The 17,573-nt window shown below is 42.8% G+C and overlaps 1 protein-coding gene across 1 annotated transcript in view; it reads left to right on the top strand.

Annotated features, from left to right (window-relative positions):
• LOC120018462 (protein furry homolog) overlaps positions 1-17,573 on the top strand; it is a 193,272-nt gene that overhangs the window by 40,254 nt on the left and 135,445 nt on the right. Inside the window, exons 4-13 of the mRNA XM_038961684.1 lie at positions 882-1,024; positions 3,030-3,120; positions 3,568-3,647; positions 3,747-3,827; positions 5,122-5,290; positions 6,013-6,105; positions 8,955-9,053; positions 14,234-14,335; positions 14,468-14,571; positions 16,195-16,303. Coding sequence (XP_038817612.1) covers positions 882-1,024; positions 3,030-3,120; positions 3,568-3,647; positions 3,747-3,827; positions 5,122-5,290; positions 6,013-6,105; positions 8,955-9,053; positions 14,234-14,335; positions 14,468-14,571; positions 16,195-16,303 — 1,071 coding nt within the window. The remainder of the gene's footprint in view (positions 1-881; positions 1,025-3,029; positions 3,121-3,567; positions 3,648-3,746; positions 3,828-5,121; positions 5,291-6,012; positions 6,106-8,954; positions 9,054-14,233; positions 14,336-14,467; positions 14,572-16,194; positions 16,304-17,573) is intronic.

Below are 17,573 nucleotides of genomic sequence, written 5' to 3' on the forward strand. Positions count from 1 at the left end.
CCTTGTCCCTCTCTCTTCTATCTTTTACCTTTCCTCTAATCCCCTCTCACTGCCTGCAGCTTCTGTTGTGTGGAGGACAGTGAGGGTTAAGACACAGTGATTTTGATGCAGATATAAATGAAACATGACTGGGAAAAAGATACAACCCATTGGCAAAAATATGTTGAACCAACATTCCAACAACATCTGTCACACTGGTAGAAAGGATTTTGGAGACAGGCGCAGGAATACACAATAGGGGTTTTTAATACACCCAAAACAAACTCGTATACAAAAACACTGGGCTGTACCCAAACAAAAGAGCGAGGGTAAACCTCGTTGAACGACACGGGACGATACACGTAATACACAGTACATAAAGCATGCAGCATAACAGCTGCACCAATGCATAGGTACTCACGCGACCAACGGACATGGGAACAATAACCGACAAAGACAGAGGGCACATATATAACATACTAATCAGGGGAAATGGGAACCAGGTGTGTGTAATCAGACAAGAGAGTCCAGGGTTGATGATAATGAATCCCGTTCAGTGAAGGCTAGAAGACCTCCGGAACTGGTGAACAGAATGAGCAGCAGTACCGGGGGGGATCCGTGACAACGTCAATGGAATTTTTGGTTGACAAAAAAAAAAGGGTCAACGTGCACTCATTTTAACCAGATGTCAACCACAAATCAACGACAAGATTTGAAGGGTTGGTTAATTTCAAGAAGAATTCACATTTGTTGGCAATTCCAATTAAATATAATCTAATCTAAATATGGATGTTGATTTTACATTATGTCAGGTTCTTGGCTGGAGGGAACAGTGTTATGTAATAATGATCTGACTGACCAATATGTATACACCATTTTCATGTATTTGCTTGTTGTTTCAGGTGATCACTGCTATGAGTTCTCTGGCGGAGTACTGCCTCCCATCCATTCTGAGGACACTGTTTGACTGGTACAGAAGACAGAACGGTCTAGAGGACCCAGAGTCACACGAATACAGACCCAGAGCCAACACCAAGTCAAAAAAGTAACACACGTATATGCACACACACACACACACACACACACACACACACACACACACACACACACACACACACCTTTTGACGGTACAGGAGACAGAACGTCCAATAGGACTTCCCATGAACACTCTGTCACATTTTATAACCAGAACTCAAACACAAAGAAAACACTGTACAGTATAAGACATTGTGCCTGAATTGAATTACATTATCATTGACTTATTGCATAACAGATGGCTATGGAAGCATATACAGTTGAAGTCGGAAGTTTACATACACCTTAGCCAAATACATTTAAACTCAGTTTTTTACAATTCCTGACATTTAATCCCAGTAAAAATTCCCTGTCTTAGGTCAGTTAGGATCACCACTTTATTTTAAGAATGTGAAATGTCAGAATAATAGTAGAGAGAATGATTTATTTCAGCTTTTATTTCTTTCATCACATTCCCAGTGGGTCAGAAGTTTAGATACACTCAATTAGTATTTGGTAGCATTGCCTTTAAATTGTTTAACTTGGGTCAAATGTTTCGGGTAGCCTTCCACAAGCTTCCCACAATAAATTGGGTGAATTTTGGCCCATTCCTCCTGACAGAGCTGGTGTAACTGAGTCAGGTTTGTAGGCCTCCTTGCTCACCAACGCTTTTTCAGTTCTGCCCACAGATTTTCTATAGGATTGAGGTCAGGGCTTTGTGATGGCCACTCCAATACCTTGACTTTGTTGTCCTTAAGCCATTTTGCCACAACTTTGGAAGTATGCTTGTCCATTTGGAAGACCCATTTGCGACCAAGCTTTAACTTCCTGACTGATGTCTTGAGATGTTGCTTCAATATATCCACATAATTTTCCTTTCCTTATGATGCCATCTATTTTTTGAAGTGCACCAGTCCCTCCTGCAGCAAAGCACCCCCACAACATGATACTGCCACCCCCGTGCTTTCACGGTTGGGATGGTGTTCTTCGGCTTGCAAGCTCAACCCTTTTTCCTCCAAACATAACGATGATCGTTATCGCCAAACAGTTCTATTTTTGGTTCATCAAACCAGAGGACATTTCTCCAAAAAGTACAATCTTTGTCCCCATGTGCAGTTGCAAACCGTAGTCTGGCTTTTTTATGGCAGTTCTGGAGAAGTGGCTTCCTCCTTGCTGAGCGGCCTTTCAGGTTATGTCGATATAGGACTCGTTTTTACTGTGGCTATACATACTTTTGTACCTGTTTCCTCCAGCATCTTCACGAGGTCCTTTGCTGTTGTTCTGGGATTGATTTGCACTTTTCGCACCAAAGTACGTTCATGTCTAAGAGATAGAATATGTCTCCTTCCTGAGCGTTATGACAGCTGCGTGGTCCCATGGTGTTTATACTTGCATACTATTGTTTGTACAGATGAACGTGGTACCTTCAGGCGTTTGGATATTGCTCCCAAGGATGAACCAGACTTGTGGAGGTCTACAATTTCTTTTGATTTTACAGTTATGTCAAGCATAGAGGCACTGAGTTTGAAGGTAGGCCTTGGAATACATCCACAGGTACACCTCCAATTGACTCAAATGATGTACATTTGCCAATCAGAAGCTTCTAAAGCCATGACATCATTTTCTGGAATTTTCCAAGCTGTTCAAAGGCACAGTGAATTTAGTGTATGAACTTATGATTCAGTGAAATTGTGATACAGTGAATTATAAGTGAAATAATCTGTATGGAAACAATTGTTGGAAAAAGTACTTGTGTCATGCACAAAGTAGATGTCCTAACCGACCAGCCAAAACTAGTTTGTTAACAAGACATTTGTGGAGTGGTTGAAAAATGAGTTTTATTGACTCCAGCCTAAGTGTATGTAAACTTCCGACTTCAACTGTAGCTGCCGAAATGCAAATTGGATAATGATAAATCAATTTCACTTTTGTAATTTATTTTCCCATTTGTGTGGTGTAATCTGTGACATTACTTGGTAACTGCTCTCGTTTGACAGCTTTGAGCTAACTTGTCCAACCCTGTTGATGTTTCACAGTGATGAACAGCACAGAGATTTTCTACTTGAAAGGAGGGATCTGGCAATCGACTTCATCTTCTCCCTCGTACTTATAGAAGTTTTAAAACAGGTGACTCATTTTCTCTATATACTCCACTCTAAAACACTAAACCCACCTAGCACATTATTTTCCTTCAATGTTCTGGGAAGAACAAAACTCTTAATTTCTTAAAGTGAAAGTTTGTGTTGTATACTGAACATAAGTGCCATTTTGACCAATGTTAGCATTCACATCGTCATTAGATATGGCTCCCCTGAGGGATACTTTACAGAACAACCACTTCTTGGATAAATCCCAAATAGTACCCTATCCCTTATATAATGCACTACTTTCCACCAGAGCCCGATAGGCTTTTTGGGAATATGGTGCCATTTGGGACGCAGCTTAAAGGGCAGATATATTCCGTTTGCTCAATCTCAGACTCATGACTGGAGTTTTCTGTTTGTAACAGAATGTTGTCATGACAGTGTCCCCCCCCATCCCTTTCCCTCTCTCTTGCTCTCTCTCTATGACCAGATGCCGCTCCACCCTGTCCTGGACAGTTTGGTCAGTGAAGTCATTAACTTGGCCTTTAAGCACTTTAGATACAAAGAAGGGTATGTTTAGCTCTGCTTTTATATGACTTTTTGTGTATACAGTATTTATTTATTTCTTTCCTTTTCCCCTATTCTTACACCTGTCTGTTTGTTTGCCAGGTATCATGGTCCTAACACTGGTAACATGCACATTGTAGCAGACCTCTATGCAGAAGTCATAGGAGTTTTAGCCCAGGCCAAGTAAGTCCCACAGTTCATTAAGTCATCTTTAAACAATAATCCATACTGTATGTCATTAATTCATTCATTCATTAATTTCTTTATTCATTCATTCTTTCATTTGTTTGTTTGTTTGTTTGTTTGTTCATTCATTCATTCATTCACTTATTCATTCCTTAATTAATTCATAGGCTACTGTGTAGTTAAGATAGTATGCTGTCAGACTTTGGGCAGTATTTGAACGTATTTTAATTACCCTACACTTGAGGATGCAGGACAATAATGTATGCGGTTAAAAAAAAACATGTACCATAGCACTGATCAGGTGTGAGAATATTCTGTTGTCATTCAGGGGGATACCATCGGTTTTGTCCCAAATGGCACCCTATTCCCAATATAGTGCACTATTTTTGACCAGGACCTATAGGGCTCTGGTAAAAAGTAGTGCACTATGTAGGGAATAGATTACCATTTGGGATGCATTTCATGTTTAATGTTGCCATTGGAGATGACTAATGACTGTTTAGCAATTGTGGTATGTTTGAATTGTCACAATGCTCTCTCCTGCTTCTGTTCTGTACACATCTGCCTGAGAATCTCACTGGTTTAAATAGAGAGCTAGACCTGAGTGGATCACAAGACATGTGTTTTGGACAAGTCCTTTGCCCTCCATACTAGGACTGAAAATCACTGTGTGTTTATTGGAACTTTCCAGATCATCGCTGCGAAGGAACAAAGCCCTTAAAAATAGAGCTATGGTTGGGTAGTATTAGCGTAGTGTAGGAGTGCTGATCTAGGATCAGTTTTGCCTTTTAGATTATAATGAATGGATCGGGGGTCCTGATCAAAACATGTGTCTGTTGCGTGCTCTTATGAACACAACCCTGTAATTAAACTGGGACAACAGGTATGAGCATCTCCAGCCAATCTGTAGCATTCATTGATCAACACATGTTGCTCCAGCCAGTACTGTTGTTCCTTCAGACAAGCACAATGTCTCTCGTTGACGTTCACTTGTAAATGTTCAAACTCACCAAAACTGACATTCGGTAGATCCTGCCTATATATGTATAACTTTATGAGCTGGATTGACTGTCTTTGCAATTAGATTATTTTCGTTTGCCTCGTTAGCATATTTAGCTAGCATCATCCATTGAAATTCGTTATTACTTGCGTTAACTATGTCAGCATTCTGGTAATAGACACCCAATGGGCTATTTTCCCCTGGTCCAAAGTAGCGCACCCTATTTCGATTAGGGCGCTCTTTGGGACGCTACCTTTGTTCCGACTCTCTGTCTCCTCCGCTCCTTCTCAGATTTCCTGCTGTGAAGAAAACGTTTCTGTCTGAGCTGAAGGAGCTGAGACAGAAGGAGCAGAGTCCCTACGTGGTCCAGAGCACCGTCAGCCTCATCATGGGTGTCAAGTTCTTCCGCGTCAAGATGTATCCAGTGGAGGACTTTGAAGCCTCCTTCCGGTTCATGCAGGTACAGAAGTGAGCAGTGAGCTCGACAGAAACTGCAGAAGTGATGGTTACAGGCCCACTGGTCTCGAACAAGTGTGTAATCCTGCATGGTTGAAAAGGACCAGTGAATTCTAGAAGTGATAGGAACCAGTCTTTTCTGACAACTCACCTTTTAATGTCGAAATTGTCCTATATTGGTCAATTTCCAAGGAGCTGGTTGCATGACCTGTTTTGAGGCCATATCATCTTCTTAGTAAACATATGAACTTGACTCATGTCTCCCTGTCTTATCCATGTAGCTAACAATGTAATACGTGTCAGAAGTGGGATCTGAACCCATAAGTGAGAATGGTCATCTCTAACAGTACTAAAACAAGTCCAGAGTTTCTTGATTCCTCTTGTTATCTTCAGCTTGCATTCCCTCCTTTGCATTATGTATACTTTTCTAATCCTAGGCCTTTTCTTTTCTCGTCCCAATTCACCACCTATTCCAGAAATTCCTGTCAATCATTTAAAAGCATATGATTGGTTTAAGCATTGGCTGGAGTGAGTTTCCACCATTATTAAATCCATGCTAGAACGTGTTCAAGTGTACACTGTGAGAAGGGTGTAGTTTCGTGACTTAGCCTTTTTGTTGACCAGCATGTGACCTGACCTTAGTGGCTGACTGTATGGTTTACAACATGTAATCCTTATGATTTAAGGGTTTATGCTGTATTTAATAAGTGCTGCTGTCCGTTGCAGGACTGTGCCCAGTACTTCCTGGAAGTGAAGGACAAGGACATTAAGCATGCCCTGGCCGGCCTCTTTGTGGAGATCCTAGTTCCTGTAGCGGCAGTAAGTTGGTCATCTGACCAGATGACAACTACAATATGATGTATTTTCCTTGACGTCTTGAGGATGTCATGAAAACGATACTTGTTTGTAAAAGAGACCAGATGTTGTAACCAATGATGTATATAAACCCTGGATTGCTGATGAGAGGCTTTGAAGCCACTGGTCGGCCATATTGGTACTCCCCAGTAGGAGCAGTCCTCCATAGGAATTAATGGAATTCTACAGCATTTAAATTCAATGTTTCAAGGACAAAATTATATGTATTTGTATATTTTTTTGTAGTGTGGACAGTAATATTAGTAATCTTTAAACATTACACTTTAAGAAAAATATTTTAATATAGATTTTTTTTTTCTTTTTAGCTCACAAACAAATGTAGACATTAATAAATGCATTTTTATAGCTTCCAAAATATGTTTTACAATGTTGGATTGCCAAGATGGAGGCAAGGTGGCTTCAACAAAGCGACCCCTGTTTTATCAATCAAAATAACTGCACACCTCAGTGAACTCATTTATCATCAGGGTTTTAAATGCCCTAGTGGTACCAAGGAATCCAAATGTAATTCATTTTGTAAGTGATTCCAAAAATGTGGAGGGTGAAAACTAAAAGCGGATTTACCTAATTCCGTGGAGAGTTAACCAACCTTGTGAACAGGTTTGGTATCTCTATCTTTTTAACAGGGCATTGGGAAAATATTCAGACTTTTTCCACATTTTGTTACGTTACAGCCTTATTCTAAAATTGATTAAACAGTTTTTTCCCCTTATTATCCCATAATGAGAAAGTAAAAACTGTTTTTTATACAGTACCAGTCAAAAGTTTGGACACAACTACTCATCCCATGTTTATTCTTTATTTTGACTATTTTCTACATTGTAGAATAATAGTGACGACATCAAAACTATGAAATAACACATAACGAATCATGTAGTAACCCAAAAAAGTGTTAAACAAATCAAAATATATTTTATATTTGAGATTCTTCAAAGTAGCCACCCTTTGCTTTGATGACAATTTTGCACACTCTTGGCATTCTCTCAACCAGCTTCACCTGGAATGACAGACGTTAATAACGCACAACACTCTTCTTTTATGACCAGTCTGGGACACCTCAGTGATATCTCAAGATGTATTGTAAGGTTATCCCCGTCAAGGGGCTTTTCCGCTCCTCTCTGTTCTCGTGGGGAAGTTCACAACTTGATTTGTTTCCTGATCGGGCGGCCTCGTACAGTGTTGCACGTAGCCTCGACCCCCCAATTGCCTCGACGAGGCTCATCATAGGTCTGGGCTCGTATCCCCCCCCTTTGTGTCTCGAGACCACCCCCCCCAACCAGCAGTTGTTGTTGGTGTCCGAGGCAAAAGGGTTGGACCCTTTGTACGAGTTGTCAGCAGCCACGTTGTTAGTAGATTGGCTGTAGCCTTTCAACCAAATCTCCTGGTATATGTGCTTCAAAACGCTCAGTGGCTGTCGTAGCCTGCATTCACCACAGGGTCCGCGTATGGCAACCGTTCCAGTACCTGCGAACTGAGACGAGGATATCTTTCGGCGATATCGCAGGGTTTCACCAGTTGGAGAAAACCGGGTTAGTGGCGGGACTGACACCGTTAGTTTCATTGTAAAGGGTTTCAGTCCCCCTCGAAGCGGAAAATGTATCATCGTAAGCAGAGTCCACTCTGAACGTTGATGCTTTCTTTCCTGATACGGCTTCGGTGCTTGCGTAAGTGTCTGAAGGACAAGAGAAGTTCATCTTAGCTACAGTATCGCATGACTCCAAGGAGGAGGGAAGTTGCTCACTCACAGAGACGTTTGGCTCGAAATCATGAAAATAATAGTCAATCAGGTTTGCTGGTTGAATGTGACGAGATATCGTAATATCTACTTGAGTCAGATTTTTCACCAAGAGGTGTTGAAACGTATTTTTCCCAAGGGGTCCTTTCAACACATACTCCTTGTGGATGACTGTGTTGCAGCCAGCATTAGGAGAAGACAGTGTTGTCAGTGGAGACAGCACGGTTATTTGTAACCACAATTGGTTGTTTTTCCAATCCATCAGTGGGACCAAACCATCCATCAAGTCTGCCCCGAGTAGCAGGGGTTTAGTTTCGAGGCTGGTAACATACACAGGGTGAACAAGCGACACGTCTTGGAAGTGTAATTTCGGCATGAGTCTCAAAGTGAGAGACTTTGGAGTTCAGTGTCGCATCGTTCCATTTTTAACCAACATTTAGCTGGGTTCAAAGCCCTTTCTATACATACTTTACATTGTTTGCAAGATCAGACATAGTATCACTATAATCTGAGTTTTCCTTTTCAGAAGTGGCTTTCATTTCAACGCATCTCATTTGTGAACATTTCAGCTGTATTAAATCATTACTTTCTTCAATTACACAAAAAATCAACACCCACCAAAAAAAAGTGATCTTTCTTCTCTTTCTTGTGATGTAAGTGTTGAGACAGTGTATTAAATCCCCAACCAAGCATTAGTGTTCTTATAGATGCAACGGAAAGCCAATGTAGTCCATTGAGTCCATTTCAGGCAATTCTAGAGTGAGTTTGACAGGTCATTACACATGTTTCCGCTGTCGTTATGTTAACGGGAAAACATTTATGGCACTAGCAACAGTAGGAAAGAGTTACCAGAGTAAAATGAAAGAAATCGATCCAGAGATTTAAGTGACAAGTGGATTTTGCACCCCTCAAACATAGGAAATAGATGGCTGAAAAGGAGAGCTCCTCAGGTGGGTGAGGCATGCGCATATCAAAGTTTATTGTATTTGAGTGTGCTTGAGTGTATGTGTGTGTACGTGTGTGTGTGTGATGCTGAGTATGTGTTCTCCATTTCCAGGCTGTAAAGAACGAGGTGAACGTGCCGTGTCTAAGGAACTTTGTGGAGAGCCTGTATGACACAACACTGGACCTCTCCTCCAGGAAAAAACACTCTCTGGTTAGTCGCATGCACGCACACACACACACGCACACACACACAGCCCAGAGTTGTTGATGTTCTTCTCCAAAAGCCACAGTGGCAGGCCAGTGTAAAACTGGTGCATAGCAAACATGCCTGTGGTGTCTCTCAAGCTTCAAAGCATTTCAAGGTCAATCTTGTGTAGAGGCTCTCTCCTTGTTGCTCCTCTAACTAATGATTCACAAGAGAGGACAGGCAACCTCTTCAACCTCTTCATAATAATGGCGCCGGAAGAGATTGCTGCCGTTTTACCGTCTCCTAACCAGTTGTGCTAATGTGTGTGTTTTTTCACGTTATTTGTAACTTATTTTGTACATAATGTTTCTGCCACTGTCTCTTGTGACCGAAAATAACTTCTTGATATCAGGACAGCGATTACTCACCTGTACTGGAATACATTTTTTCTTTAATAAGTCGGACGCGAAGGATTTACTTCAGACAACCGATAAGGCCCAAATCCCCGTCATTCACATGAGAAAGAAACGGAGATATCGGGGACGTAGGTTGGGGTGCCTTGTAAGGATCTGACGGCGAATGGGTAATCTGCCTCTACTATCAGTACTATTAACCAACGTACAATCATTGGATAACAAAATAGACAAACTACAATCGCGAATATCCTACCAATGGGACATTAAAAACTGTAATATCTTATGTTTCACCGAGTCATAGCTGAACGAAGACATGAATAACATTCAGCTGGCGGGGTTTACGCTGCATCGGCAAGATAGAACAGCTGCCTCTGGTAAGACAAGGGGTGGCGGTCTGTGTATATTTGTAAACAACAGCTGGTGCACGAAATCTAATAGTAAGGAAGTCTCGAGGTTTTGTTCGCCTGAGGTAGAATATCTCATGATAAGCTGTAGACCACACTATTTACGAAGAGAGTTTTCATCTATATTCTTCGTAGCTGTCTATTTACCACCACAAACTGATACTGGCACTAAGATTGCACTCAATGAGCTGTATATGGCCATAAGCAAACAGGAAAATGCTCATCCAGAGGTGGCGCTCCTAGTGGCCGGGGGATTTAACTTAAATCCATTTTACAGTTGAAGTCGGAAGTTTACAAACACTTAGGTTGGAGTCATTAAAACTCATTTTTCAACCACTCCACAAATTTCTTGTTAACAAACTCTAGTTTTGGTAAGTCGGTTAGGACATCTACTTTGTGCATGACACAAGTAATTTTTCCAACAATTGTTTACAGACAGATTATTTCACTTTTAATTCCCTGCATCAGATTCCAGTGAATCAGAAGTTTACATACACTAAGTTGACTGTGCCTTTAAACAGCTTGGAAAATTGCAGAAAATTATGTCATGGCTTTAGAAGCTTCTGATAGGCAAATTGACATCATTTGAGTCAATTGGAGGTGCACCTGTGGATGTATTTCAAGGCCTACCTTCAAACTCAGTGCCTCTTTGTTTGACATCATGGGAAAATCGAAAGAAATCAGCCAAGACCTCAGAAAAAAAACTGAAGACCTTCACAAGTCTGGTTCATCCTTGGGAGCAATATCCAAACGCCTGAAGGTACCACATTCATCTGTACAAGCAATAGTACGCAAGTATAAACACCATGGAACCACGCAGCATGCATACCGCTCAGGAAGGAGACGCCTAGAGATGAACTTTGGTGCGAAAAGTGCAAATCAATCCCAGAACAATAGCAAAGGACCTTGTGAAGATGCTAGAGGAAACAGGTACAAAAGTATCTATATCCACAGTAAAACGAGTCCTATATCGACATAACCTGAAAGGCCGCTCAGCAAGAGGAAGCCACTGGTCCAAAACCGCCATGGGGACAAAGATCATACTTTTTGGAGAAATGTCCTCTGGTCTGATGAAAAAAAATGAGATCTGTTTGGCCATAATGACCATCGTTATGTTTGGAGGAAAAAGGGGAACGCTTGCAAGCCAAAGAACACCATCCCAACCATGAAGCACGGGGGTGGCAGCATCATGTTGTGGGGGTGCTTTGCTGCAGGAGGGACTGGTGCACTTCACAAAATAGATGGCTTCATGAGGAGGGAAATTATGTGGATATATTGAAGCAACATCTCAAGACATCAGTCAGGAAGTTAAAGCTTGGTCGCAAATGGGTCTTCCAAATGGACAATGACCCCAAGCAAACTTCCAAAGTTGTGGCAAAATGGCTTAAGGACAACAAAGTCCAACAAAGAAATACAAGCTGAAATAAATCATTCTCTCTACTATTATTCTGACATTTCACATTCTTAAAATTAAGTGGTGATCCTAACTGACCCCACACAGGGAATTGTTACTAAGATTAGATGTCAAGAATTGTGAAAAACTGAATATAAACGTATTTGGCTTAGGTGTATGTAAACTTCCGACTTCAACTGTACCTCATTTCTACCAGCATGTTAAATGTGCAGCCAGAGGAAAAAAATCTCTAGACCACCTTTACTCCACACACAGAGACACATACAAAGCTCTCCCTCACCCTCCATTTGGCAAAATTGACCATAATTTTATCCTCCTGATTCCTGCTTACACGCAAAAACTAAACCAGGAAGCACCAGTGACTCTTTCAGATAAATAAATAAGTGGTCAGATGACGCAGATGCTAAGCTACAGGACTGTTTTGCTAGCACGGACTGGAATATATGTTTCGGGATTCTTCCGATGTCATTGAGGCATTGGCTTCATCAATAAGTGCATTGATGACGTCATTGATGTGATTAAAACCTTTAAACAGGTCAACATTCACAAGGCCGCAGAGCCAGACGGATTACCAGGACATCTACTCTGAGCATGCGCTGACCAACTGGCAACTGGAACTGACATTTTCAACCTGTCCCTGACTGAGTCTGTAATACCAACATGTTTCAAGCAGACCACCATAGTCCTTCTGCCCAAGAACACTAAGGTAACATGCCTAAATGACTACCGACCCTTACACGGAACCCAAACCGGCTGCGCGTGTGCACCATCGTGCGCCCCCCACACCAAACGCGATCACGACAAGCAGTTTAAAATATCAAAACAAACTCTGAACCAATTACATTAGTTTGGGGACAGGTCGAAAAGCATTAAACATTTATGGCAATTTAGCTAGCTAGTTTGCACTTGCTAGCTAATTTGTCCTATTTAGCTAGCTTGCTGTTGCTAGCTAATTTGTCCTGGGATATAAAGATTGAGTTGTTATTTTACCTGAAATGCACAAGGTCCTCTACTCCTCCTCTAATTAATCCATACATAAAATGGTCAACCGAATAATTTCTAGTCATCTCTCCTCCTTCCAGGCTTTTTCTTCTCTGGACTTTATATTGCAATTGGCAACTTTCATAAATTAGGTGCATTACCGCCACCGACCTCGTTTGTCTTTCAGTCTCCCACATGGGTATAACCAATGAGGAGATGGTATGTGGGTACCTGCTTCTATAAACCAATGAGGAGATGGGAGAGGTAGGACTTGCAGCGCGATCTGCGTCACAAATAGAACTAACTTTTATTTTAGCGCTTGGCAACGCAGACGCTCGTTGGCGTGCGCGAACAGTGTGGGTGCAATAATTGAATAATATAGATTTCTAAATTTATTTTGCAACGCTCGCACACGCGACGCGAGCGGTGTAGTCAGCTTGTTAGCACTCAAGTCTGTAGCCATGAAGTGCTTTGAAAGGCTGGTCATGGCTCACATCAACACCATTATCCCAGAAAACCTGGACCCACTCCAATTTGCATACCGCCCCAACAGATCCTCAGATGATGCAATCTCTATTGCACTCCACACTGCCCTTTCCCACCTGGACAAAAGGAACACCTATGTGAGAATGCTATTAATTGACTACAGCTCAGCGTTCAACACCATAGTGTCCTCAAAGCTCATCACTAAGCTAAGGACCCTGGGACTAAACACCTCCCTCTGCAACTGGATCCTGGACTTTCTGATGGGCCGACCCCAGGTGGTGAGAGTAGGCAACAACACCTCCGCCACACTGACCCTTAACACGGGGGCCCCCCAGGGGTGTGTGCTTAGCCCGTTCCTGTACTCCTTAACCCATGACAAGAGCTTCAAGTTCCTCGGTATCCACATCACAGTGGACTTAACTTGGTCCTCTAACACCAGAAGATTCTTAAAGAATCTTCTCCCTCAGGAGGCTGAAACGATTTGGCATGGCCCCTCAGATCCTTTTACGGCTGCACCATTGAGAGCATCCTGACTGGTTGTATCACATTCTGGTATGGCAACGGCACCGCCCACAACCAGAAGGCCCTACAGAGGGTGGTGCGGATGGCCCAGCGCATGACTGGGGGCGAGCTCCCAGCCATCCAGGACCTACATGCCAGGCGGTGTCTGAGAAAGGCATGAAAAATTGCCATAGACTCCAGCCACCCGAGACATGGACTGTTCTCCATGCTCCCTCCCGGCAGGCTGTACTGGTGCATCAAGGCTCAGACAAACAGACTCCTAAACAGCTTATATTCCCTGGCCATAAGACTGTTATGGCGAACAACTACCACTCTCCCTCTCCCACAGACTATCCACAGTGACTCTATGCCCATCCACAGGTCTCTACCCACTCAGACACACCCTACGTACGCTGCTGCTAAAATTATTATTGATTAGATTTAGTACGCTGCTGTTGATTGATTATTGATTGACATTACCATTAGTACAGTATTCATCTATTTATCCTACTACTGGTCACTATTACTCCTGTTTACATGTATATATTTCCATAAGTATAATACCATAAGTATTTAGACTGTATATTGCTGATACCCGTCACTTTTCAGCCGTTTACATGTATATCCTACTACCTGTCACTTTTTATGTATAAACCCACCTGAACTACTCCAGTACCCCTGCACATTGAATAAGGTACTCACACTGACCTGTATATACTTGTTCTTTAACTCTCATCGTACTTCTTGCGTGGTTTTTATTCCTACTTTTATAATTCTATTTTCTATTATTATCTATATTATTATAAGTGCATTGTTGGGAAAGAGCTCTCAAGGTAAGAATTTCACTTTACTGTTTTACACCTGTTGCATCCTGTGCACGTGACGAATTTAAACACACACCTCATTGAAGCATAGGAATGTTCTATCTGAAGATTTCATAGACCTAAACGCCATGCTGGCTCTGTCTCCCTTAGTGACATGTCTACTGTGTGTGTGTCCTAGGCTCTCTACCCGTTGGTGACCTGTCTGCTGTGTGTCAGCCAGAAGCATTTCTTCCTCAACAAATGGACTGTCTTCCTCAACAACTGCCTCTCCAACATCAAGGTACTGTACTGCAATCAGCGGGAATCTAACCCACAAATCCTTATGTTGCAAGCGCCATGTTCTACCAACTGAGCCCCACAGGACCAACCAGTACTAACATCAGTCTGTCTGTCGGTCTGTCTGTGTCTGCAGAGTAAGGACCCCAAGATGGCGCGTGTAGCCCTGGAGTCTCTTTACCGTCTTTTGTGGGTCTACATGATCAGGATCAAGTGTGAGAGCAACACTGCTACGCAAGGGTAAATGTTTCTACTGCTGTGTATACACAGGCAGACAAGTTCAGATGAGTTTTTCCACTAATTGGTCTTTTCACCAATCAGATCAGCTTTGAAAAAGATCTGTTTTGGTATGATTGGTCAAAAGACAAATGAGTGGCAAAAATTATCAGATTTGGGCTGTGTGTGTGTAAACGCAGCCAATTTCACACAGCAATTGCAATGTTTGTGTTTTGTGGCATGTCATTTATATTTTTCCACAAAATACAGCTTGTTACAAACAGCTCAGTTGTAAATATCTTGATCGTGTTCAACACTGCAACCATTTACCTCCCAGCTACACTGGACTGTGTGGCACGTAACATCCTCCCCCAAGGTCACTCCTCTCAATGTTGAAGCCACAATGTCTACGTTCCGAATGGCATCGTATTCCCTACGTAGTGCACTACTTTTGACCAGGGCTCATAGGGACCAAAGTAGTGTACTAAATTGGGAATAGGGTGCAATTTAGGACGTAGACAAGGAGAAGAGACCGGTGCATGGTAGCACCCATAGGAAGCTGTGTACATAACCTAGTCTGTTCGTGAATAGTATATTTCTCTTGGTAGAACTGTAGAGAAAAAAAGTGTTTTTATATATTGCATCCCTCCCCAACACACTCAAGAACACATTCATACCCGCAGGCATGCAAACACACATACCCAGGTGCATGCACGAGCGCATGCACACAAACATATACACACACACCAACACACACAGTCTCCTCCCCTTTGTTGATAATGGGAGACTTGGCTGACTTGGCTCTTTACCTGTCAGAGTAGCAAGCCCAGTCTGTAAACAGGCAGCCTGTTACACCAGGAGGGATGGAGGAGGGTGGAGGAAGGAAAATGGAGAAAGTGGGTGGGGGAGATGAGAGAAGTGGGAGGTAGCTAGGAGGTAGGCCAGGGACGGTCAGGGACTGGCTGATGATCATCACACTACAGGGAGTTAAAGCTCTTTCTCATTGGAAGATGAGCCAGGGGACTTTAGTATCAGAGCCACACACACTAGTGTAGTAGGCCGTGGATAAGGGCTCGGCTCGTAGGTTAAGAGGCAGAACTCAGACGATACGCATTACCAGGGATGCGTACCAAATGGCACCCTATTCCCTTTATAACGCACTTCTTTTTACCTTGGCCCATAGGGCTCTAGTCAAAAGTCGTGCACTATGTAGGGAATATGTTGCCATTTGGGACACAGACCATACCACAGGAGGAATAACAAACAGGTCAAGCCTTTAACACGTTGTAATTAGCCCGGAAATAAACCAGGCTTAAAATAAAACACTTGTTAAGAAATGGGACAACGGCATACAGGCCAGCCAGTGTAAAGCAATCCAATGTAACATTTTTATCTATGTCAGTTCTAACTGTTTGTGATCCCTATGTATCTCATCTGTTGAATGTTTGTCCTGTGTTGAATTCCCCGAAGCTCTATCCTTAGTCTGTCTCTCTCTCTCTCTCTCTCCCTTCCTCTCTCTCTCTCTCTCTCTCTCTCTCTCCCCCCTCTTTCTTCTCTCTTCTCTTCTCTCTCTCCCTCGCACTCCTCTTTCTTCTTCTCTATTCTCTTCTCTCTCTCTCTATCTCTCTCCCCCCTGTTCTCCTGCAGGCGTCTCAACACCATCATTACAACACTCTTCCCCAAGGGCTCTCGCAGTGTGGTGCCCAGAGATATGCCCCTCAACATCTTCGTCAAAATTATCCAGTTTATTGCACAGGTAAACTGCTGTCAACAAGATTATCATTATTGAAACATTTAGAACTTTTATGTTAGTTTTTCCTGAAGCATGCACAATAAAAAAACGTTACATTTTTAACAGTTCAGTCATCTAGCAGACACTCAAGAAGATAGTTCTGAGAGAGAGCGTGAGAGTTTTTCAGAGACAGCACGCTCAAGTGATTTTGAAATTAAAGAAAATAGGGATACCGGTTACGTCAGAAGAGTCGAGTGTTGGTTTTCCTGAGGAGGGATGCGACTCTGGCCATTGTGAAGTCAGAGGGGACTCAACCAGTGGTCAGGGATGAGTTGATGAGGGAAGGGAGGAATCGGAGAAGGTCTCCAGAGATGGTCTGGAGAAGGGAAGAGAGGATGTGGTCGAGCGGGCAGGTTGTTAGACTGCCGGACCTCACTAGTCGCAGGATTTCATCTGGAGAGAGAGGAGAGAAAGAGGTCAAGGCGTAAGGTAGTTCTGTGTGAGGGGTACCAATGGACTGAATAGGCTGAGTGAATGAGGAGCGGATGTCGTAAACCTTATTTTTAAAGCGGTTGACAAAGTCGTCCGCAGAGAGGGAGGAGGGAGTGAAGGATTAAGGAGGGAGGAGAAGGTGGTAAAGTTGCCTATGGTTAGAGGCAGAAGCTTGAAATTTAGAATGATAGAAAAGTAATATTAGCAGTGGATACAGAGGAAGAGGAGATCGAGAGGCGGGAGTGAAAGGATGATAGGTCCTCCGGAAGTTTAGTTTTCCGAAATTTTTGCTCAGCTGCCAGCAGCCCTGTTCTGTTAGCTCGCAATGAGTCACTCAGCAACAGAGCAGGAGGGGAGGGCCGAGCCGGCCGAGAGGTAAGGGTACAATGCGAGTCATAGGAAAGGGAGGAGAGTAGGGTCGAAGAGGCAGGAGGAGAAAGGTGGGAGATTTAGCAGACGGGAGAGATGATATGAAGAGTAGTAGGAGAGAGAGAACGAAGATTGCAATGGCTCATCAGCATCTGGGTAGGGACTGAGGGGCTAGGGTTGGAGGAAAGGGAGACAGAAAAGGAAACAAAGTACTGATCAGAGACCTGGAGAGGGGTTGCAGTGAGATGAGTAGGCTAACAGCCTCTAGTAAAGATGAGGTCAAGCATATTGCCTGCTTTGTGAGTGGAAGGGGACTGGAAAGGGGTGAGGTCAAAAAAGACACGGATGGGAAAGAGTGAGGTGGAAAGAAATGAATCGGGATGTTGAAGTTGCCAAGTATGAAGAGCGGTGAGCCATCATCAGGAAATTAACT

The sequence above is a fragment of the Salvelinus namaycush genome, chromosome 23 (assembly GCF_016432855.1).
Source record: "Salvelinus namaycush isolate Seneca chromosome 23, SaNama_1.0, whole genome shotgun sequence".
NCBI classification, from domain to species: Eukaryota; Metazoa; Chordata; class Actinopteri; order Salmoniformes; family Salmonidae; genus Salvelinus; species Salvelinus namaycush.